The sequence below is a fragment of the Pangasianodon hypophthalmus genome, chromosome 4 (assembly GCF_027358585.1).
Source record: "Pangasianodon hypophthalmus isolate fPanHyp1 chromosome 4, fPanHyp1.pri, whole genome shotgun sequence".
In the NCBI taxonomy this organism is placed as follows: Eukaryota; Metazoa; Chordata; class Actinopteri; order Siluriformes; family Pangasiidae; genus Pangasianodon; species Pangasianodon hypophthalmus.
In genome coordinates this window covers 14,692,334-14,715,496 of record NC_069713.1, presented here as the reverse complement: position 1 = coordinate 14,715,496, position 23,163 = coordinate 14,692,334, and the positions used below count along the sequence as shown (strand labels likewise).

The 23,163-nt window shown below is 37.9% G+C and overlaps 1 protein-coding gene across 1 annotated transcript; it reads right to left on the bottom strand.

The window, feature by feature from the left end:
• Nucleotides 1–1,519: 1,519 nt before the first annotated feature.
• m1ap (meiosis 1 associated protein) lies at nt 1,520–22,886 on the bottom strand. Its single transcript, XM_034303357.2, has 10 exons — nt 22,631–22,886; nt 21,349–21,607; nt 20,301–20,486; nt 18,807–18,996; nt 8,875–9,060; nt 8,583–8,742; nt 7,433–7,574; nt 6,359–6,556; nt 4,609–4,791; nt 1,520–3,609 (listed from the first exon to the last, which is right to left on the bottom strand). Exons 2-10 carry the CDS (start codon nt 21,595–21,597, stop codon nt 3,448–3,450), a joined length of 1,656 nt encoding a protein of 551 aa, XP_034159248.1. The 5' UTR covers nt 21,598–21,607; nt 22,631–22,886; the 3' UTR covers nt 1,520–3,447.
• Between the last annotated feature and the right edge of the window lie 277 nt (nt 22,887–23,163).

Here is a 23,163-nt window from a genome sequence, read left to right as displayed (position 1 = left end):
ACCATGCACATTCACACACTAGGGGCAATTTAGCAAAGCCAGTCCAACTATTGGCATGTTTTTGGGAGGAGAACTCTCGCGGACACATACAGTAACCTGAGCTCAGGGTTGAGCTGGGAACCCTGGAGCTGTAAGGCAGCAGCTCTACCCGCTGCACCACTGTGGAGTCATTAAGATGCCATTAAAGTCATTACCTCTACAATTCCTAATCCTTTTTGCCACTTTTGTAAAAGTGCCACAAAAGCAAAGTTAGCATGTGGCCATAATGTGACCATAATAATATTTATGCATAATTTCCTATACTTAAGCCATGTCTTGGTTCTGTTGTTCCATTAGGATCGAATTAATACGTTGGCATTTTTTTTAACCAGGTAACTGACAGATTGCAGAGTGATACGCAGTGTAAATGTGATTAGAGTGCCAAACTGCTTCAAGGAAAATGCTTTTTTGGTCAAAACAAAACAAAACAAATATATATATATATATATATATATATATATATATATATATATATATATATATATATATATATATATATGAGTGCATTTACTGTGACCCAAAAACCTGATTACACAATTCCCTTGGGAAACAAAAGTACCTGCTGACATCTTTGCAGAACCAAAGGTGTCTGGAAAATAAGATATCTAAACACAAATGCTTTTAATAGTATTAATTAATTGGTGACATTTTCAGTGGTATCACTATTGGCATTTCCCAGTCTATAAAAAGGGTTGCACAGGGGATGTATTTCTCATCTTGCTTGACTTCCCCTTTTCTAGAATGTACAGTTTCTGTTTTCATTCTACCCCCTTTTGTATGCCTGAATAACCATAGGGGGTGAAAAAAACAGAAGTGTGCCCTTGCTCTTTGAATTGTACTTTTGGAATATGAAAACTCTTATCGCAGTCAAATTATAGTTTGAGTATTAAACTGTTTCTAATCTTTTATTTTAACTCAGATATTTGACTGACTCTATATGGTTATTAATTTGTAAATAAAACATAAAGCACATGGCATGATGGATAGCGTGGTCAGTGACAATGATGGTGACAAAAAGGCTTGAGGAACAATAATAATAATAATAATAAAACTACAGGCCAGGATTTAACTTTGTCACGAATGAGTTACTAATGACAGTGGTTGTGTTTGCACTTATCAACTCCTTACTACGTAAAGAGCTAAATAAACATTATATAAAAATAGTAAAGGTATGTGGAGAGTTCATATTACATATATTTTGTAATAAGTCATACTGATAGGATATTCCGTAAGTGAAAACAGGAAAGCTGGAAAACCTACTTCATGAAAAATCTGTTACTGCCAGAAACTAATCATTCCTATTTATGGAAACAGCATCAGTCTTTCTAGTCCCTGCCAGACCCTGTCTTTGCTTTCCACACAGTTGCACACACATCATGACAAAATGTTCTTTGTAGATGAACTATGTAGGACTGTTTGTGAGAAAATTAAACAAAACTGCTCAGCCAGGGACAAAACTCCATTAACACATTTACTGGCTTTTAAATAATGGGTATTAAACAAGTTACATTAAGATAAAGTTTATGAATGAAAATAAGTTAATTAATGAAAATAAAACAATTAAACTGAACATTAATTATTATCAAGAAAGAAGCATTAATGCACTGACCTCCTTTCCTTAATGCAGTGGTAGGAGAAAGGAAGCTCTTTATTGTAATGCAACAGACTCTTAAAATACAACACATTTGCGTCTCTGTTGTTTGTGGACAAATGCCCAGACATATTGTATCAATCTCTATAAACTTTTTAGTTAAATTTGTAGAATTACTTCTATGGGGAAAAAGGTTGCTGTGGACTTCGACTTGGAGTTTAATAACACTTCACAGACATTACAAATCCACATGCAATCTGGCCCAGGAGAGAACACGTGCTCACGCCATTAGGTAGATTCAGATGTGAAAGCACTCTGGGCAAAACCTTCAAGTAATACAATCAGAAAATCCCTCCTTTTAAATGTTTAAAGCCTTTTTAAAATAATATATGGAACTGGAAACTGAGACGAAGAACTTTTTACAAAATGCTTCTCATTTTTGATGGGTTTTGCATAATGTCTAACCCCAAAATGAGGTCATAGTGACATTGGTGTAGGCGGCATTGGGTGGGTGGAATAGCGGAAATGTTAATGAAGCAGCTCTGATGGGCCTCAGTCAGACAGTGACATTGAGTAACACCATGGCCTTGACATCACTTCAGTTCCAGAAAGTGTTTAATTCCCTTTTGTATCCTCAAAACTATAATGCTACATAGCATTATAAAAAGAGCCTCTCTCTCTCTCTCTCTCTCTCTCTCTCTCTCTCTCTCTCTCTCTCTCTCTCTCTCTCTCTCTCTCTCTCTCTCTCTCTCTCTCTCTCTCTGAACTGAACACAGTTCTCTCTCATTTTCAGCACAGTACTCATTGTGGCCTCGTGCTGGGTGGTGTGTGAATGTTGTAGTGCACGATAGAGCACAATGCATCTATATCACGTGCTCTCCTATATCTCTTACACCTCAGAGCTCTACAGACAGTTAGAAAACCCTGCTTCATATTTATTTCACCCTTTACTTATGTTTTTTTCTTCAATTTTTTTAATTTCCTACATTTGCTGTTAAAGCAAATAGCCCGGTCGTTATATGCTGAAAGTCAAGTCATACTAATTAAGCACTGTGAGAACTACTTCAACTGTCAGCATCTCAGTAACAAAACTGCTTTATTTTATGCGTTCTGACCATTTAGGGCCAAAGTAGGGGCGTTAACGGGGTCTAAAGTTTTTTCCCAGTCTTTTTGCGAAGAATGAGGCATTTTATCTGCTCTAATGTTTAACAGCTGTAGACGCATAAACAGCTGGTGTGTGTGCTGCACTGTAAGGCTGCCATCTTGTCCTCTAATAGCTAATAAAGACCAGTGAGTGGAACAAACCTTGTCCAATCACTGACTCATTACAAATTGTGGTGTTTAGGAATCGTTTTGAATTATTAATAGGCTGTCTTGTCTGCAGTACTTATTTGATATTTAAACTTATTAACATGTCTGTATATTTTCCCTCGTAGGGCATAGAGATATTTGCATGCTAACCACTGAATGATGGCGATTGCTGAATAGTGAATGACAACAAATATCTAGTTTTAGAATTTGGCTTCAACTACTTCTGTCAATTAGTCTGTTTATATCTGAAGATATCTTGATACCATTTGTTTAGAGTTAATTTCTGCACATACTAAAAAATCCCCAGCTTACTTTAGAACTGGAAGTGTTTCTGGGCTATAAATATAAGATTTGGTGTGAAGTGCACTGAGGTGTGGTGTGTCAGTTTACGCTAACGTAAGCCAGTTTTATGTGTCTAAACATACACTTACCAGAAACACAACCAATGTGAGAACAGTCTGCACAGAATAGTAGACACCAAACTTAGTACTGTAACACTCTCACTCTCACAACATCATAAGAAGATCATTATCCACATCATCGTCCACTAAGCAAAGGGAGGAGTCATGGGGTCGTGAGCGGCTCAGGGTCAGAGGGGGGCGGGCCATCTTGGCTGGGGGTGCAGAGGACAGAGGAGCAACCATGGCTCTGACACGACCTTGCTGCAACTATATACAAGAAGAAAAGACATGTTCACCTCGTAAATAAATTCCATTGTCTTAATAACAGGCTGATGATAAAACTACTGTAGTTTGCTAATACTTGGCAAGACCCAGAATGACCACACAACTGTGTAAGACACTGTGAGAATGTAATAATATAATATTAATGTAATTAACACAATAACATGTTAATTTGTTCTCTAATTAGTTTAAAGAATTACTGCAGTTTTCAACTTAACCTCTATTTACCTCCATACAGTATGAGAAATTGCTATGGACAAGAAAGACAACACATTTCCCTATACTAAAAAAAAAGAACAGAAACCTGTTTACTCAAAACCTGCTCTAAAGGAAGTATTTGGGGTAGCTCATAAGCATTTATGAATTTCGTGAATTCTTCAGTCAAAACTATTTGTAAATTAACCTCTGTAATTTAAGCAATCATTTGTCTTTTCAGAGATGGGACTACTTTTTCCAGAGGGAGGAATTTGTTCTTATGCGTTACTAATGTGGTTGTGTGGGTCTAATGGCACATGGAGACCACAAAACTTTAGGGAAATCACAAGTGATTACGTTTTAATGTATTGTTCCAGTGTTGCATAAAAAAGAGTTTTTTGTAACGGTTGTTGTTCTGAATGTGCATGTAGTGATGCTACTTATAGTATTTATGGACATATAACTGAGTTTCAAGTCAAAAGGTTTTCAAGTTGTTTTCATCTGAATTGCTGATAGTTTTGTCTGTTATAATCACACATAGGCTACAAATGTAAAGTAGATAGAGATCAGGTTTAAAAGACTCTGGAGTATTCCTTTACAGTGACTAATCACCCAATTAGGTGTAACAAGTTTGTTTAGCCTGGTACCTTATTTCCAGAAAATGATACAAAGTTCCAAATATGAAAATCTGACATATTAAACCTGTAAGGGAAAAGAAATAAGTAGGTTCATGTTGAGATTAAACTTCAGAGAGCATTTCTCTGTGCTTCATTCCCTACTGCATCTGACCTGCCGAGGTGTGGAGCCCTCTGCTGCTCGGTTTGTGTCTCTCCGTTGGCCTCGTGCTTGGCTCTGAGAGCGAGAGCCGTAGGAGCGAGAGAGCAGGCCTCTCATCCTCAGGTACGGGTAGAGATTACAGCCCAGACAAAGAGGGTTAAACACAGGATCCGTCTCCAGTTGCTCCAGACACCTCTGGGGAAAAAATGAATAAAAACTTCATATATTTTGCAAAATCCACATTAGATTATGAGATTAGGGCTCCATGTTTTGTAGTCATGGTATTATGTGGAGAGAATACAAATAATATGAAAATGTAAACCACAAAAAAAAAGGGGGGGGGGGGGTGTGAGGAAGATAAGAGCAAACAAATATATTGGGCCAACAAAAAAATCAATAGTGAAGATTTTGTTGAAGTTAACAAAACATGTTGCTACCATATACAAGTTAATAATTATATCCTGACACGTAACAGTACCGTGTTTTTGTGACCTGCTGACAGATTCAGGAGAACATGCTCTTCACTAAACCCTAAGATTTTTTTTTTTTTTTTGTATACATGGACCTCTATCACAGAAGAGGAAATGACACATGCAGGAACAGGATGTTAGAACCCAAAAAGGATAATACTTTATGAGTCATTTACTGTCATAACTACAGGGAAGAACACTGAACACATTATGCACAGAATCAAATGATAGCAACATACAGCACAGGCATTAGGAAAGCTCATAAAGCAATCCACTGAAGGTCACAGTGCTTCCCTGAAATGACAAATTATGCCCAATGTTTGATTTACACTGAAATTTTAGGGGAGTCCCCAAAACAATGCAACACATTTTTAGTAAGTCAGCATGTTATAATTTAAATGTTTTATAGTGTATCACATTAATTGTGATTAGAACTAGTACTACTTTTGTTTTGAGATTCAGTGTTGTAAACAGGCAAATAAGGTACAACATATTGCCTTGCAGGCCCACAGTGTTTATTGTAAAGTAATAACAAAACCAGCTTGCTAGCCTCATTTAATGTAAGTTCTACTTTGTAATGAGTGTTTTGCTTACTGAAGCTGTGAACTATGCAATTAAAAGAATAAGCTACATATACCTGTATGTATGTTGAACGTGTGTGTGTGCATGTGCGTGTGCGTGTCTGTGTATTTATAGTATTTATGTGAATGAGTGATGTTATTTTTTACAAAGAGTAACACATCAGTATACCAATTTCAGTTTCTTTTATTTCTAGCCATTGTTAAGTAACCATAGTTAATGGCAATGGCATTATAGGCCGGCTGTATTAATAAACAAACATTCCTATCATTTTAAACCAACTTGCACATGGACTTGAGCCACCCAATGGTGATTTTAAAAAAATGAAAAACATGCAATCACTATTTAGACAGCTAATGACTTACACTAGATCTTACTCATGGACCCAAGTTTGTGTCCTTAACTGGGCATGCCTTCTGACAACACTGTCCTTTGAGAGCCTCCAGTGTGAGGCCGAAGATGCGTCACTGCTGCTATCAGAATGTTAATATGCAGATATGGAAAACATCCGAATCAAGTTTACATATGCCTTCTCTAAGTAACATGTCTATGCTACCTGAGCCCTTCATATATGTCAAAAACTATGAGGGTTTTGGCTGGGACCAGGTGGTCTTGACACCATATAAACTGAAACAACATAATTTGAATACTGAGCCACGTTTGTGTTTGTTTTTGTGTTTAAGACATTAGAGAAGGAGAGAGAGAGACAATACCTCTACCATTTTGAGTGTGTTGAGTGGTGGGTCCTCGTTTGAGATAGGCAGATCGCAGGGCAGTATTAATTCTCGTGTGAGGACAGGTTTTAGTAAGAGAGAGAGGGAGGCTGAAGACTGGAGCACGTAGTAGGAAAACGCGCTGGATGCGGAACGAAACTCAGGCTCTGAACGCACTAAGAGAAACCAGTCACGTGTCTGGAGAAGCACAAGGAAATGCAAAAACAACACATAATGTTTTTAAAACATTAGGAACATTCCTTAAAATAGTGCAGCAAAGAAATCTCATTTACACTATTTTCCACTGACCCCAAATGTCTATCCAAATATTCATATAACTGGTCGAAATGTCATTGTTATGTGACCTCATTTTAAATAAATGGTTTTGCAAAATTGTAAAAGTCTTTAGTTACACATTTAAGTGTGAAATTATAGTATTATAAACTTTTTTCAGTTCAATTCCACCTTCATACTTGAGATCAAACTAAGCTTAGAAAAAATTTGACAGCTGCTCCTTTAATGTTACAGCAATAAGCTACAAGGTGAAGTTTTGTTTATTTATTTTATAGATACTAAAACACAGACCAATTCTAAGTCTGAGTAACACTGGATCGCTGCAAAAATGATATCTTAATTAAATAAATAAATTGAACAAATTCAACTAATATTTCTCTTTAGTAGATGGTCTTATATTTGTTATATAATAATCTCATGATGAGAGATATAAGATAACATTTCCTTTATTGAAGATATCTTCACCTGCTAAGATATCTTTTTTTTTTCCAGTGATGCAGTTTAAGGCATTTATTTACGGAAAAGATTCAAGGTGAGACAGACTTCCTGCACTTGTTAACTACATTAGCCTGATAGCTCCAGAGCTAAACTGAAGAAGCAAAAGTCAGACACCACTGTGAAAAAATGGAAAATTGTATAAATTAGATTTTCAAAATTTAACCCTTACTCTAATAATATCTCACATATTGTAATGGATATGTTTCTCTTCCTGTATTATAAATATTAATCTGAACTTTCTTTTTTCCACTTCACACACGCTCAGACACATTGTTCACTGACTCGGAGTGTGTGACAGAGAGCGTGGAAGGTCTGATGGTTGCTCTCCATCTCTTCCCAGTCCAGCTGCCAGCAAGTTGTAGGTCTGATGACTAGTGGAAGGCCGTACAGAACAGACTGACACACTCCTTCTGCACGCAGAGCTCTGACACACACATATACAGACTCAAAATTTATCGATAATCAAGAAACAATTACCACACACTAGTTATTTACTAATGCTTCTTAAATATGTTAAATACTTCTAATTTGCACGGCTTCATAGTAAGTGCTGAATGTAAACTGTGAATAAGTAAACAGTACAATGAAAAAGAAAAGACTAAAGCAACATCCTGATAATTATTGAAGTGGGTGGAAGGAGAGAGTGAGAATGAAACTGAGGTGACAGAAAGCAGAAAAGGAGATAGAATAACACAGTGATGATTTTTCCCTTTACTGCACAACAACAAGGTGAGAATGCTTTCACTGTCTCTCTAAAATTCCCTGAAATCAATGACCTCATGGGCATGCAAAATGTATGCAAAATCTACAAGCTTCCACAATGCATGGCAGTGTGTTTGTCTGTGTGTGTGCTTACAACAGACACAGAAGTCTCTGTCTAGATGTTCCACACCACATTAGGGCATGACTCATGGCCATGTTCAACATGATACACATGCCTTTTTTGCATAATCCATTCATTTTCGCATCTATCTCTTTTGGCCGCTCCTTTAGCCTCACTATCTCTGTTTTTCAGTTTCTCTCTTTCATGTTTCAATGTTTTTTCCACAGGTCACATTTAATACTGCTTAATTTCTTGTAGCTGACTGGCAAGACATGCATGCTCATTGTCTCTAAAAGTGCATGTAATTGGAAAAAGGTGTACAGTAAAGTTCCACTAGACTTGCCATGTCCCAAATTAAAAAATCTGCATTCAGTTCAGCAAAATAGGTCTTTTAGAACTGGTAATGAATGAACAGGCAATTCGAATTCTTTTGTTGACTGTTGCTGACAGTGCAGACATGGACATGCTGTGTGTTTGATCTGCTGAAAGGGCTGCATGAAAGGCCTTGTTCATGACAGAAAACATCACTGGCTGTGCGCATGCCTCAGGCTGAACCATTATCATTACACTGACACAGTTACAGCCATCTTATCTGTAGTAAAGCTGTACTTGATGACTCGGAGTCGCTGCGGCCCTGAGTTCTGATTGGATGGGCTCTTGCTTGCTGGAGGGAAGTCCCGTATGCTCTCAGTTTTGGCTCCAAGGTCAGACGTGCAGGGGAGAAGAGCTGGGCTCACAAGCCTTTCTTGCATGTCACACTTTATACACACTACAGACACACACATACACAATTTTTTTTACTTTATTGCCTACATACACATGTTGTATCTCCTTAGATTTTTAAGAAATAGCATAAGACTGTCACCAGTCACAGTTAGCGTGTATGTGTATTGTGAATCACCAGGATCAGGTCTGTGAGCAGCAGTGCGTTTTGGACTGTTTGTCTGTACAGATGCAGGTAACAGCAGCTGAAGGTGCTCTCTTTCTCCTGTTTGATCATGAAGCCATGCCTTCAGAATGTTCTCCACAGCGATGACACTGTTCTCCACTAGCTGCAAGTCCATCTCAGCCCCTAGCATCAGATCATCTACAGAGAGAGTAAGCTAAAAATGTTCACTGCAGTTCTTTTTTTTTTGGACAGAATTCAGATCAGATATAACTATATGTCATTATAATTCCATCCTTTTCAGCATGTGATTTCATCATATGATTTTCATTTTAAAAAACAGAGAGTTTTTGTTAGTAAGTTTTCTGAGGGGAAAGTAAGGAGAACCGGTGTCTTCAAAGTGCTTCATATTGTTTTTCAGTTTTTCTATGAAGCTTTTGTATTTGTGGGATGTTACCACTAGATGGTGGTGCAGAACTGTGGTGTCTTATATATCGACAGTACAAAGTTTTCATCAACTTTTATTTCGCTTTTTTTTTTTTTATCTGCTAGGTTTTGGCAGCGATTAAAGCATTTCAGAACTTTTATGAAAACAGACAGAAATTTGGGGGTTTTTTATTTTATTAAAACTTTACTTGCTAAGATTAGCAGACACCTCTGCAAACTACTTTCAAATGCAGCAAAGATATTGCTTGATGTACCTGAAATTAATTAATCAAATATTTACATAATGGGGCAGTACGGTGGCACAGATAGCATTCCTGTATCAATCCCGAGTTTGGGTTACTAAGGTTTCTGTACAGAGTTTCACGTTCTTCCCCCAGCTGCCCCACCCCCACCCCCACTCCCAAACGCCCAAGTATCCATGTGGGTTTCCTCTTGAGTTCTCTGGATTCCACCCAAGTCCTGAAAACATACTGATATAAGGATTGGCTACTCTAAATTGCCCCTTGGTGTGAATGAGTGTGCTTGGAACTCTGTGATGGACTGGTGTCCCATCCAGGCTATATTCCCAGCTTACAATCAGTGTTCCCAGGATAGGTTCCAGATTCACCGTGATCCTGACCAGAGTAAAGCAGTTACTAAAGATTAATGAATACATGAAAATTCTGATAATCAGATATTGCTTGTCCTGCTCTACAATTTTTCATACATAAGTGCATTTTAAAAGATTCCTCAAAGTTTACTTTGGCTTACTCTATTTGGGATTTTAGACTCTGGACTAACATAAATCTTCAATAAGACTAATATTTACATACAGTACACAATATGATTCTTTGACATAAGGAGCCTAATTGTTCATGAATGTCATCCTGGACATAAACCTCTGTAAGATAAGACTCATGGGTGCGTCCTCTGGAGCCATATTCAATTATTCATGTACTTCCAAGGGCCCAAAGAGTCTAATGAGACTCAAGTGGTCATGTTTAAACTTTCATTAAGTAGCAAAGAGAGAGGGGGAGGAAGAGTTGGAGCCAGGAATGAAGAGAAAGATTGGAGAAAAAAGGAAGCAACTCTAGCATGCAATCACTGTCTTGTGATTTACGATGGGAGAGGCTAGAGATCTTTCAAACCAAAAACATACACTAAAGCAGTTTTGTATTAAATACGTGTTTTCTAGGTTATCAGTGAAGCAGAACTGCTAATCCTTTGTATCTTATCTAAAATTTGCAAGTCAAACATGAACAGAACTGTTTGCTGTTCACAAGTTGTCAACAAAGACACGGAAATCATTTGCTGTAGGTTAATATTTAAACCTCAGCAGCTTTATGATCGGTTACATGCAAGTAAGTAAACATCATTCCAAAGCGAATAAATAGAAGGGTCCTGTAAAAAATTTCTTGTTCTTTACTACTACTACTATTACTATTAAAAATAACAATTAGTCATGGGGCTGTACATACATTAGTCGTGGAGCTGTATATAGCTATTCATACATATATATGCAGTTGAATGTCTTCTACAGAATAAGTTAAACAGACAAAGATTTCAACACAGGTCAAATCTTTGTATAATGTTCACAACGTGGCATGAGTTCATTTACATGTCATTAGCTGTAGCTCTAATGTTGAATCCTAAATGAAGGCTGATGAATGTCATACACCACTGCACACTGATAAGATTTAACATCTAGTAAATGTCACCCAGATGGTGTGAGTGGGCTAAAAAGGTGAGGATGAAGAAGTGGGAAACGGAGAGCATGACGAGTAACAGATGCAGAGCAACCCCCACATCACCTGTTAACACAAAATTACATCTCATTTCTCTCTGTCTGCCTCTTCTGTTCCCCCCCCCCCCCCCCCCCCCCCCCCGCCATTCCTTACTGGGTGTGTTTAAATTCAGTTTAATCTAATCAAATTGTATGCTTTTAGCATATTTGTTTTACAACTTACATACTACTTCCTATAATCCCCGTTTCCTTCTTTCCTCTGGTTCACTCCCTTTGTCTTTATCTGTATGAAGTTAAGTGGTTACCAGCAATCTCAAAGTCTTTTACACAGAAGTCACATGATATCCTCACTCCTCACTCATGATCTGTCTCTTACTGTCTCTCACTAGCTGTCCATCTCTCTCATAGCTCTTTCCTAAGAGCAGATAGAGATCAGAGATGTTGTCTGTCCTGAAAACACTATCAAATTAGCTGCCTGTATGACCTTCTGTTCTCTGTCGTATTGAAACAAATGGAGCCTAATTGATCATTTTACCGTCACTTAGACATCAGAAGGTTCAACTTGACATGTATTGTGCACTTAATAGCTACTGAGTCATTAGGACTCATTACTCTCTGGTAATAATTAAAGGGTTAATAGCTAATCTCTTATCTTATGAGGAAATGGAATAAGGGTGATGTTACAGTATGGATCCTTGATAGTTCTATAAGTGACTTTATCTGTTTCTGGTGAGGACAAATGTTGAAAAGATTCTGAGTGATCGAGCCTCATGAGAGTAAGTTCTCAGGAATCCACATCACATTTTATGTAATTTGACAGCTTCCCATTAACCATAGGAGAATTATAGAGAAGAAACAGCATGGAGTGTAAAACAAGAAACTGTTTTGTTTGCTTTGAATGAAGGCTGAAGCCAAGAGTCAGTCTCACACCCTCCTTCCTGAATTCTCACAAAGGGATAAGAGGAAAAAAGACTGTAGAACAGAACACTACTATAAAATCTGCATCACTAGCAAATGAAGACTGACTACCTCATGCACACACACCTGCCAGATGCTAACATCATTACTACAACTGCTATGGTTTTACATGACCTTTTCCACAGTGACTGTTTCCTGAGCTGCTGGACTGTGCGGGTGGCTTTCAGGTCAGAATGGAAAATTAAAAAAAATAAATAACTGTCCAGGTCTTACAGTCCAGTCCTGGATTTTGTAACACTAACGCTAACACTAATGAGTTGCATCAGACATCAGGTATCAAATATGGAACATGATAAACAACAAAGGGAGAAGATAAGATAGAGTTATAAACAACGACACACAAGTGTTACAGATGTGAAACGTTTCCACGTCATCCCTGGTGGTCTGCCTGAGTTTATCTCCATAATTTATAACAGTGAAACACTTTTGTGATAAACATGACAGTGATCATAGTGGTGGGAGTCCAGAATAAATAATTCCCTAATTTACTTATCAATCAGGCTTGCCGTTTTAATAAAAAACAAATGTTTAAAGTCTGGCAATGGGATATGTTTTATATTTAATGGGAAGGGCTTTTGTGACATAGACTGCATATAGCATTTGTGACAGACCGCAACCAAGTTTCAAGTAATACCTTACCATTAAACCATAGTTGTTTTGTTTTTTTTTAAATCACAACATTATTAATGACACTGAACTGAAAATGTAATGGAGTTGAGTATACACATAGTGATTTTTAAAAATGAAAGAATGTGAGATATGAGACAGACAAAGAGACAGATCCTCTTAACTCCCTCCAAACAGAACCATTCAAGGCCAAATTCTTGACAGACCACCGTGACTGTTACACCCTACACACAAGCACACACATACAAACCCAAGTACACAAACACGCATTTATCCTTCATCTCATTTTCAAGAAATGGTGAATCTCCAAGTTAACAAGGCACATTAGAAAGATGTGAGAGTAAATGTGAGATAAAGCAACAAAATATGTTTTTTTTTGTTCTCCATTTTTCCAAAATGGAGAATCTTTGTCTACAGCCAAAAGATAATCTAATACACAGAACAGAGCTTTTCAGATACACTCTATTTGTGTAAAACATTAGCTGCTTGTTTAGTTCATTCTATAATCTCAATTTCCAAGACAACTCTTTAAAGTAACTGTGTTAAATATTCCTAAAAGTAATGTTATGTAATGTTAAGTAATGTTAAATATTCCTAAAAGTGCAAAATACAGGGTGGGGTCTGTGCAAACCAAAGAATTAGTAACGAAAAAAGAAAAAAAAGAACACTAACTTTGAGACTGGCAATCCCATACACAAATAAGTATGACCGAATGACAGGTATTAAATTTACAGAAGCCTGTTTCTGTTGTTTGAAGGCAAAATGATACCATTCACTGAGTTTTAATACTGAGACAGCTTACAGAAATATGCTTTAGTAAAATAATCAGAAAGCTTCTCAAAATTATGACTTATTACCACAGTGAAGGCAGTTCAATATTAAATATTCACATCCGGTGCAAATAATAGTTAAATATTTGAGGTTTATTCAAAAACCTTACTAATGTAATACACACTCATGTCTACACACTTATGTTGCATTCGTATCATATTTATTTTCAGTAACCATTTCAGTATCGTGGTCAGAGTTGTGGTAGATCCGGAACCTACCATAGGAACATCGAGTGCTAGGCGAGTACACACCCTGAACAGGACACCAGTCCATCACAGGACACCATGCACACACACATTCACATACTCATTCACACCTAAGGGCAAGTGAGAGTAGCCACTCCACCTACCAGCATGTTTTTGGGAGGGAACACAGTAAGAACATCCAAAACTTAATACAGACAATAACCTGAGCTCAGGATGGATTGAGGGACACAGGGGCTGTGAGGCGCTGTGCCACCATGCCACTTCAACAGTTTTCCTACAGGTCTCATCACACTTAATACTTGAGTTTCACTTTTCTGTGAGTCTCTTTGAGATCTGAACTCACCATGGCTATCAAGAACAATTAGCACATGCAAAAACCTCATATAAAGTGTTTCTTCCACCTATTTTCCATGTGACATCATTCATTTTTTTGCAAACTATCAGCAAAAGCCCATTAACAATGCACACAATTTATCCAATTTCACATATTAATTAGTACTGTGAATATATGTGAGAACCCGTGAAGCACTGTATGCCATTTTTTGGCTAAACTGACCCAGTTCTATGGTTTAATCTCTAGCAGTTTAGGTCGGGAATTGGGTTGAAAGCACTTTTTCTTCATCAGCCTACAATGGCAATTATCAAAGATGTTTACATGTTTAGAGAGCGACTTATGCTGATGAGTGATGTTGGTTAATCTACTACTCTGAATAAATATATAGGAATTCATGAGGTTCATAAGCTGCCTCCAGCAACAGGAACGTTTTTGATTTGCCACATACTGTTCCCTTTTATTACACCCACTATTGCTTTTAGATTATTGGCCTGGCCTATTTTTAATATCCGTGCTTGTCAGTTGAGAATACAGCAGTCTAAACACGAGCTGATAACCCCACTCAAGGGGGGTCATCATTGGTCAACTCCCACTTGCCTCACAAGCTGGTGAAACTGACCTTGAAATATGTCGATGATAGAGGCCACCTTCCCCTGAAATGACCTGAGAATCCTGAAATCTCAAACATACACTACAGCTAGTCGTAGATATGTGGTACACACTTACTAATATCCCATAAAACAGAAATGGCCCGGTGATATTGAAACATGGCACCTTGAGAGAAGATGAAGGTAAAAGACAAATGCTATCCATCACTCTTTTCCCTGCAGTTCTGTGACCACTATGAGACAATAGTGTCTGGGTTGTCTTATAGTCTGGAAAGACAGACTAATCATGCTAAATTTAGGTACAGGGTGTCTGCAGGTATCCTCAAGTTAAGTGGATTTTCTTAAAAAACAAAACAAAATAAAACAAAAAAAACCCTTTAATATCCCAATTAAATGTAATTTAAAACCAACACAGTGACAGTATGTTCTGTTCTGCAGCCAGTCTGGGTATATAAAATCAGTCTGTGTTGATACTGATGTCTCCATGTATTGCATTATTAAGAATAGACTAAAAGGCTTAAATGTTTGTGACATTACATTTAAGACATTATTAAGGCCTTTAGCTCATAAAATGTTCAGACAAATTAAGATTTTTAAGGACTTGCACTCAGTCTGTGAGAGAAAAACAGATGTGTAGAAGATTGTTTAGCCTGTGTTGATTACAGCATCTAGTCACTTAATTTACAGTACGTAACAAGTTACAGCATAGAATGCATTAAAAATATAGTCACTTATTACTTAACAGTGTTTAATTTCCTACACAGTGAAATATACAGGTTCAAGATGATACAGTGATGTGGAATTGGTCTGGAATGCAGGAATCTGATTTTCATGAACAATAAGTGTTAAGAGATAGGGATACACAACCAGGCACACAAACACACACACACTCTCAGCACATCCAAAGCACCAACAGAGACCTATTCACATAGATGCCAGTTCTCTGACGTCTAGCGATATATTTAGATTACCCTTGCACACTTTATCTTGTCCAGTGGCAGCCTGAGTGTCATTAATGTTTTCGCTGATCTAGTTGCCTTGACCACACCAACCCATCACCACGGTGATGCCAAACGGGGTGAAAGAGAAAAAGAAATGGGGCACGACCTATGGGCAGGTCTGTCTTGTACCCATAGCAGTAAATCTGACATCTCAGAAATAGTAAAGGCCAGAGTTACTGTCTCTGACAGAGACATGGGAGAGAAATACATGGACAAGTTGAAAGTCAGACAAACATATTGGGTGGCCTTGTTTTCACTAGTCATGTGGAAAACTCATGATGTACCACTGACCCATAAGTGCTGTCTAATTTCTAGCATAAGAAAGCTGCAACTATAGCTTTCAGGAAAGAGTCATTGCCAGCTTTTGAAATTCTCAGTGCCACAGAGGGAAATGACTGAAGTCCGACAGTGCTACCTTCACCACAATGAGTAAACATAGCCCAATAAAAACAAGCAACAGATTACAACCGTGTTAGTCAGATCACATCCCTGAACACAAGGTCATTGCATAATTTTCTGGTTTTCTGCTGTATGCCATCTGACTCAACTCACCAATATCAAGTTGTAAATATCAAGCTGTTCACCACACTGTGCACTGATCAGCGATGGGTAACAGAGCATTTATAACTAGGCTATGTGATTTGGACTGGATTTATTTAAAATTGTCATTTATTTTATGCCTCACAGGTCATACTCTTGATACATGCTTGGATCCTGTATTTACATTTACGTTTAATCATTTCACGGGCACTTTTACATAAAGCGGCTTACGATTAAACCAGGATACAATCCAAGGGCCCTGCAGTGGCTCTCTGGCAGTCCTGGGATTCTAAAAATCTTGAGCTGAGAGACACCACTCACTGAGCCACCACTGATATTAGGGTTGATTTTTGACCATTATATACCAAAATAGCAGCATGAGAGAAGATTTTATGCTGTGTGTTTTAAATGCAGGTTCCATTTCTATATAATTTTGTCAAGTTTAGTTTTATGGTTCATGGTCATGTATATTTTTCTACACTTATGCACATTTTAAGGGCTTTATAAATAGTCTCAGCAGGAAAATATCAATTGCGCTTTAGTGGAGAATAAATATTGGGCTGAATGTTCAATCTGTTTGAGAAATTATTAATATTATAATTATTATTTTAATATTGGTATTGAATGCAGTTATATAATTATACAAATTATACAAATGTTTTTACTCTATGGTCCTGATACAGTCTCAGACTTATGAATTATGGGTAAATGCACTCACTGAATATGCACTTAAGAGTAATGTCATGATAAGGTAGTCATTGTCATTGAACTCTCTCTGTATTGCTTAAGAGTATTACACTGCAGACTGACTCCGGAATTATGATTCATGCACAGAGCTTAAACCCCAGATGGACACACATGACACGCATCAAAAGCTCCCCAGAAGGGTTTGTACTGCTCTGAGGCTTCATGGGATAAAAGAGATTCTTTCTGTAGCTCGAAAGATTTTAAAAACAATTAACCTCTGATGAGCCTAAAGATTTGGACACTGGTGATATAAATGGCTATAAATTATATAAATGATATAAATCGAAAGTTTAGTACAGAATAATCCACACTTTCTGGTTAATCTGTGCTACATGAATGAATACTGTATCAAAAAGCCATCTGCACAAATCTCTTTCTGTTATTTATAGTGTACATATGCACACACTTTCAGGCTTCCTTCCTCTTTTACAAAACACCTTCCACAACCCAGATCATGAGGCTGTCATGCTCAAGTCTGTCTTCTGAAAGCTGAAAAACAGGATGTATGTGAAGGAGGGGTTCTGGCTCATTTTCCAGCAGGCCTACCCTGTTGATGTGTCTGGGCTCTGGAGTTCAGCATGGATCTGAGTGTATGGATGAGTGTGTGTCTAGCAGAATCACAGCACACTTGAGAACACATTCAACTATAATCCATATCAACGTCTTACAATTAGTGCACCATCTGACTCCTTCTTTTGAAAAAGTGCTATGTTAAGCAGCTAAGCTGACCGGGAGCGATGCAGTCAGAATAATCATGTAGTCGAGACTGAAGGACCATGGCATGCCCATCTTTAAAGTAATTACGCTTATGTAACTGTCCTTTTAGAAATTCTATGTTTTCTACGCCCTGTACTGTGTTTTTAAACTCACATGACCTCAGTCTCTGCCTATTTATCTCACAATTAATTGCTACTTTGTCAATTACACAGCAATGTTTTCACTCTTCTTGCCGATTTTGGTTAAAAATTCTTTGAGGTTTCTTGGCTGACTTTTTAAGGGTCAGACATCTTTGAGACCGTGAGAGAGATACACAGACGGATAATTCTGCTTTCATTCCAACTAAACTGTGCTCCACCAATTCCACACACTGCCTGTGCCTATGCTGGGGGAAAGGCAGAGCTTGCTGGCGCACACACACACACACACACACACACACACACATATCTGGGATAAGGCATGCACTAACCAACGAAACAACAATAACTAAATTTCTGACTTAAATAACATTCCGGCACTCCTGGGCTTTGTGACTGTTGAAATACAGCCCGGGTAATTGTGTGCCACACACTACAAGAACTGATCAACTCATTCATTCAGGTGAGGCTTGGCTTTTTACTTGAACTTCCAAAAGCCAGCTTTAGTCTTTCAGGTTATGAGTCCTTACAGACTCTTCAAGTATTTTGTATTGTTCTGCCTTCCGCTGCTTACGTGGAGTAAGACAACCTGAATAAGAGTGTCAGGTAGAAAGGATTAAATGTACGCATATTGTGTGGTCATTTATTTATCCATATTTCCAAGGAAACGTCCTGTTTTTTAGTCTGTGCTATAGCAAGCCTTAGAATGCTAACTGCAAGCATGTAGTAAACATGTACAGAAGGATTAGACCTCTGTTTAGAAGTTTACTCTGATTAGAAGTTCACCTAATTCTGTTTTGGCTTGTGACTCAAAAACAACAACAACAAAAAAATAATTAAAATGGATTTTCAAAAATAAAAGGTTAGCTGCTCTGTATACATAGTATAGAATAGTATACTGTATACAATGAGCACACAATGTGCACAGTGTGCAGGAAGTCAATTTTTACTAAATAATAATTATTTTATATTGAAAGGCTTTACTAAATATGCTCACTGCCTCTAAACTGAAAGTGCTGAAGTGAATGTGTTGAAGTGAAGTGATGCTGACCGTCTGGCTGCTCCATGTCTTCTGTAGAGCAGGACTCTGGACTCCAAGCTGGCTCTCTGTCTGGAAGGTTCTGTTCCACGGCAATGTGGACGACAGCCAGCCGTCGCAGACTGACCAGGTCGGAGTCCTTCAGGCCCTGTTCCAGCTGCCTGAGTACAGCCCGGCCCGGCTCACTGCTCAGTACTGTCACCTTCAAACACACAATTCTGATTACAACCTAATCAATGAATAATAATTCTTTGGACGTTCTTTTTCTGTTTTCTGAAGTTCTGTTTTTGGCATCAAAATATCAAGATCTGTTGAATAATAAAAAAAAATCAATCATTAACAAAATCCTTAACAGTAGTTAATTAAACTAAAGTTATAAAAGTGGGGTCTGTGGACCCACAGGAGTCTGTAACATATAGCAAGGGGGTCTGCAATTGTTTTATTATTTAGTAAAATTACATTAAATTGGTAGTTGATAGTGGTCACTATTAACTGCTAACAAAAATCGTTGTAGTTATTATTCAGTTACTATAAGCTAAGTTTTATTTGGACCAATACATGCATATACTGAGATCATTAATTTTTCCTTAATCTGCCTAATATTTGAATAATATGCTTATGTTTATTCTAATAATCTGTACTATGATCATAAGGTTCTCTGCAGATTCTCCACAGATTTGAGAACCCTGATCCAAAATGTATCGTGATTTGGTTCATTTGGGCTTGGGTCTGTTTCTATAAAGCTACAAAATAGAAGAAGAAAAAATCTCATTTGTAGACAGTGTTGTCCTATAAATAATGAGAAATTACATATTTTGCAGATACTTTCATACAGTTTCAATCTGTTCATTTATTGTAAAAAAAAGTGCATTGGTCCTTGTCTGATGATGGCACAAGAAGGTCCTCAACTCTGCCTCATGTCCAACCCTGTTACACAGAGCATGCAGTTGGAGTAGGCTACAAAACCCTCCTTTAACAGAGAAGCATCTCTGTTTGAATTGCAGTCATTCTTATTCTCTTACAGCTGTCTAAAGTAATCGACACAAAAAGCACAAATGTAACATTAATCCCATTAAGGCCAAAATAAATATCAGAACAATCTGATTAAAAGCACTTGTCCTCTGCTTTGCTTCCTGTATGGAGAACATCTAAGTGTGGCCTGTGGAGAGCAGAGAGGAAACATCAGGCCATGTGGTTTGTGTCAGAATGCTGATGGCTTCATTACCGATTGATAACAGGGGTTAACTCAGTGCCACATTCCATCAGCAGAGAATTTAAATATGAATGCTGGTGCTCAGAAAAAATTAGTGGGATTATCTTCATGCGGCGCGACGGGTGGTTTCCATTGACGAGTACACTAAAAGCACTTTAGACACAAGGCTAAGGCCCTGGTCTCCAACTGAAATATTCATTTGTTTCCAGCAAGGCTGGAGAAATTGGAACATGCAAAATCTTACCCATTGCTTACCCATTCATCAACATATAAGAGATTTGCTGGGTTCTTACCTCTACAGAGCCACTGTGGAGGTTGTTCCCCAGATTGGCATGGCGGATGTAGTGTTTGTACTGCTGCAGGCTGTCCAGCACTGCCTGTTTAAGAAGCTCGACCTGTGGCCGTATACAGCCCTCTGTAGGAAGAGAGCGCAGCTCCTCCACACATGAGTGTAAACGCACAAGATTCCCCTTCACCTGCTGCCAAGTGACAGAATGGAAAAACCAAAACAGGGGGATATGTTGAGATGAGATAAAATATTGTAGCATGATACGACAGAGACATGCTTTTATGTGAAAATAAACAATGCAGCGATGGTGTGATGCCACCCGCAAAACCAAATTACCACTGCAGAGTTGATTATTTTCCAATAACAGCATGTCTCAAAGTATTTTATTCCCCTTACACCACAGCAGTTTGACAATAATTATATATGTTATTAATTAAAGAAAGACATGCCATGCTTTTGATCCATTAATAGGTATATTTAATGTTGGGAAATGTCTGTGAAATAAGTTATGCTATGGTAGTTGCAAACACTCCTTCCTTCAGCAGCTTCTCAGTTTAATCTCTCTCTCTCTTGAACTTAAAAAAGAAAATGAAATAGAGTTTGTCATGTTACAGAGGTACCAGAAAGAGCAAGGTCCTCTGTCTTGAAGAGTCTCCCATTACTGTCAGATACAAAGTGTTAAGTGCCCCTTACAGTTTATTAGTAGGATTAATTAAACTGGGTAGAAATCCCTGTGAAAGAGTTGTTACTATAGAAACAATAACATAATGTAGAATGTATTTGAATTACAACCGCACTAATGTCTGAGCTACGCTCTTATAAGAAATGAATCAACACCTTCTAACCACTTGGATTCAACAGTTCTGTGGTATAAATCATCATATTACCCACCCCTGGGTAATATGAATAAACTCTGTGCTTTGTAACATTTGACACAGTCCAAGTTTCACATACATGTAAATAAGATGAAATTATGAATGTCAGTACCATCTTTCACTCACACATCATCACTGGTTAAAAAAAACAACAAAAAAACACAGTCTTTCTCTCACCACAAATGGCAGCAGACACTCCTGCTGCAGGTTTACTGCATAGAGGCTGAGCAGCGGTACTCGACTGGGTCCCTCCAGACTGCTTGCCAGAGAGAGGAAGTTCTCTAGAGCCTCACACAAGACGGAACGTGTCTCTGACCACCAAGGTGGCGATGTGTCAACTATCAGCACGCGGGGTGGCTGATTGGAGAAGGACGATGCACGGCACACCTGGCTGGCCGAAGCACCTGACCGGTTTCTTTCACTCATGCTTCTGAATCTGCAGGAAAACAGAGATTACAGATATTGATATTAGAAAATAATCAGCTATGTGAATAAAAAAATGAGGCAGCAACAAAACTATTCATTCTTAACACAACATGACTGGCAGTAATCAAGCTAATGGACAATTACCAGTAGCAGACGGACCAAAAGCATTTTTTTCCTAAGACTTTTTCCATGGCTATTTAAAACAAGGCTGTTATTGTTGCTTACATCAAACAAGCAGGATACTGGTAGAGAATGGTTAAATACGGCTATGATTCTCTGAAATCTATGGGTTTATCAGTTCTGTTCTATTTCACAAGAGAGCCCATTCACCAAGCTGATGTTCTGGATCCTTCTGTGCCTCAGGCTTTCACCCCCTGTTTCAACACAACATGCACAACAAAAGGCAGATTGTCTCATCTAAAATAGTCTAGTGCTTTAGACTGAAGGGCAGCACAGGCCCAATGTCATTAGATGAGCAAGCAGCCTGATCAAAACAAGAGGAGATGATGGGGACATTTTAATAGGCATAAAATCCTCTACAGCAAAACCGTGTTTTCGACCTATTATTTCAAATGTCTTCTGAAAGCAGTGAAAGACTGTATTATTGACAAGAACTTTCTGGTGCTCACTTCAGTTGTTGGCATTAAGTGTCAGAACTAATGCTTCATGATTTTGAAATAAATTTTCAAACTTGTATCATTACTTTTTAGCATCTTTGAGACATCTGTGAGATGGTTTTTAATGTCTGTGAGTAATTTAAACAATGTTACACATACATTATATTTACGGTTCAGCTTTGAACTGTAAATAATTTCATATTTCATATTTTGTAGCCAGGAATCACATTATTAAAGGACATACAATTTACAAGAGAGGAAAATGATTTCAAACAATAGGCAGGAGGGTCCACATATCATGGTGTAGTGTTAATTTTGCCTTTCCTAAATACTGAAACTATGCCTCAATACACTGTATTATGGAGTCAGCAAGAAAGAAACTTGACCACAAAACATTGTAAAAACTATGCACTTACTATTGTATTGGCAAACTCACACTTACAGCACAAACACAGGCTTAGTGATGAACCACAAAACTAAACAGGTCAGCTGAAACCTGCAGGGGTAACAAAGGCCACCGATCAGCTGGATGGTGAACATTTAATAACAAAACACAAATATTAAACATGGGTAAGTAAATTAATGCCTGATTTACCAAAGCACAACAATACTACTGTATTAACAGAGATTTTGATGTAAGTGAGCTGAAGCTAGCTCTTTTGAACCCAAAATTCAAATAAATACATCCCAATCATTCCTGCCAGTCACACACTGAGAACATAGAAACTAGAACACCTGAATATCAACACAGGAGAGGGAGATTTCTGAGAGCTGGTTTATACTTCTGTGAAGATGAATGTCAACGTATTTGCATTCAGATGAAGAGAAGGGGTTTATAAAGTGACTGCACTTTGTACAAATGTGCAGTGCTCTGCGACAAGTACACAGGGAAGCCTATCAGGTAGTGTTGGGTTTCGGAAGAGACCTGAACCAAAACCTGAGCAAAGGC

What these genes read in the sequence shown, in the direction of transcription:
- m1ap (XM_034303357.2), bottom strand. Translation starts at nt 21,597, where the DNA reads ATGAGTGAAAGAAACCGGTCAGGTGCTTCGGCCAGCCAGGTGTGCCGT. An exon ending in TCCACAGTGGCTCTGTAGAG is followed by an intron (nt 18,997 to 20,300) that starts GTAAGAACCCAG and finishes GTGTGTTTGAAG; the next exon opens with GTGACAGTACTGAGCAGTGA. An exon ending in CTCTCTGTCACACACTCCGA is followed by an intron (nt 6,557 to 7,432) that starts GTCAGTGAACAA and finishes GTGCTTCTCCAG; the next exon opens with ACACGTGACTGGTTTCTCTT.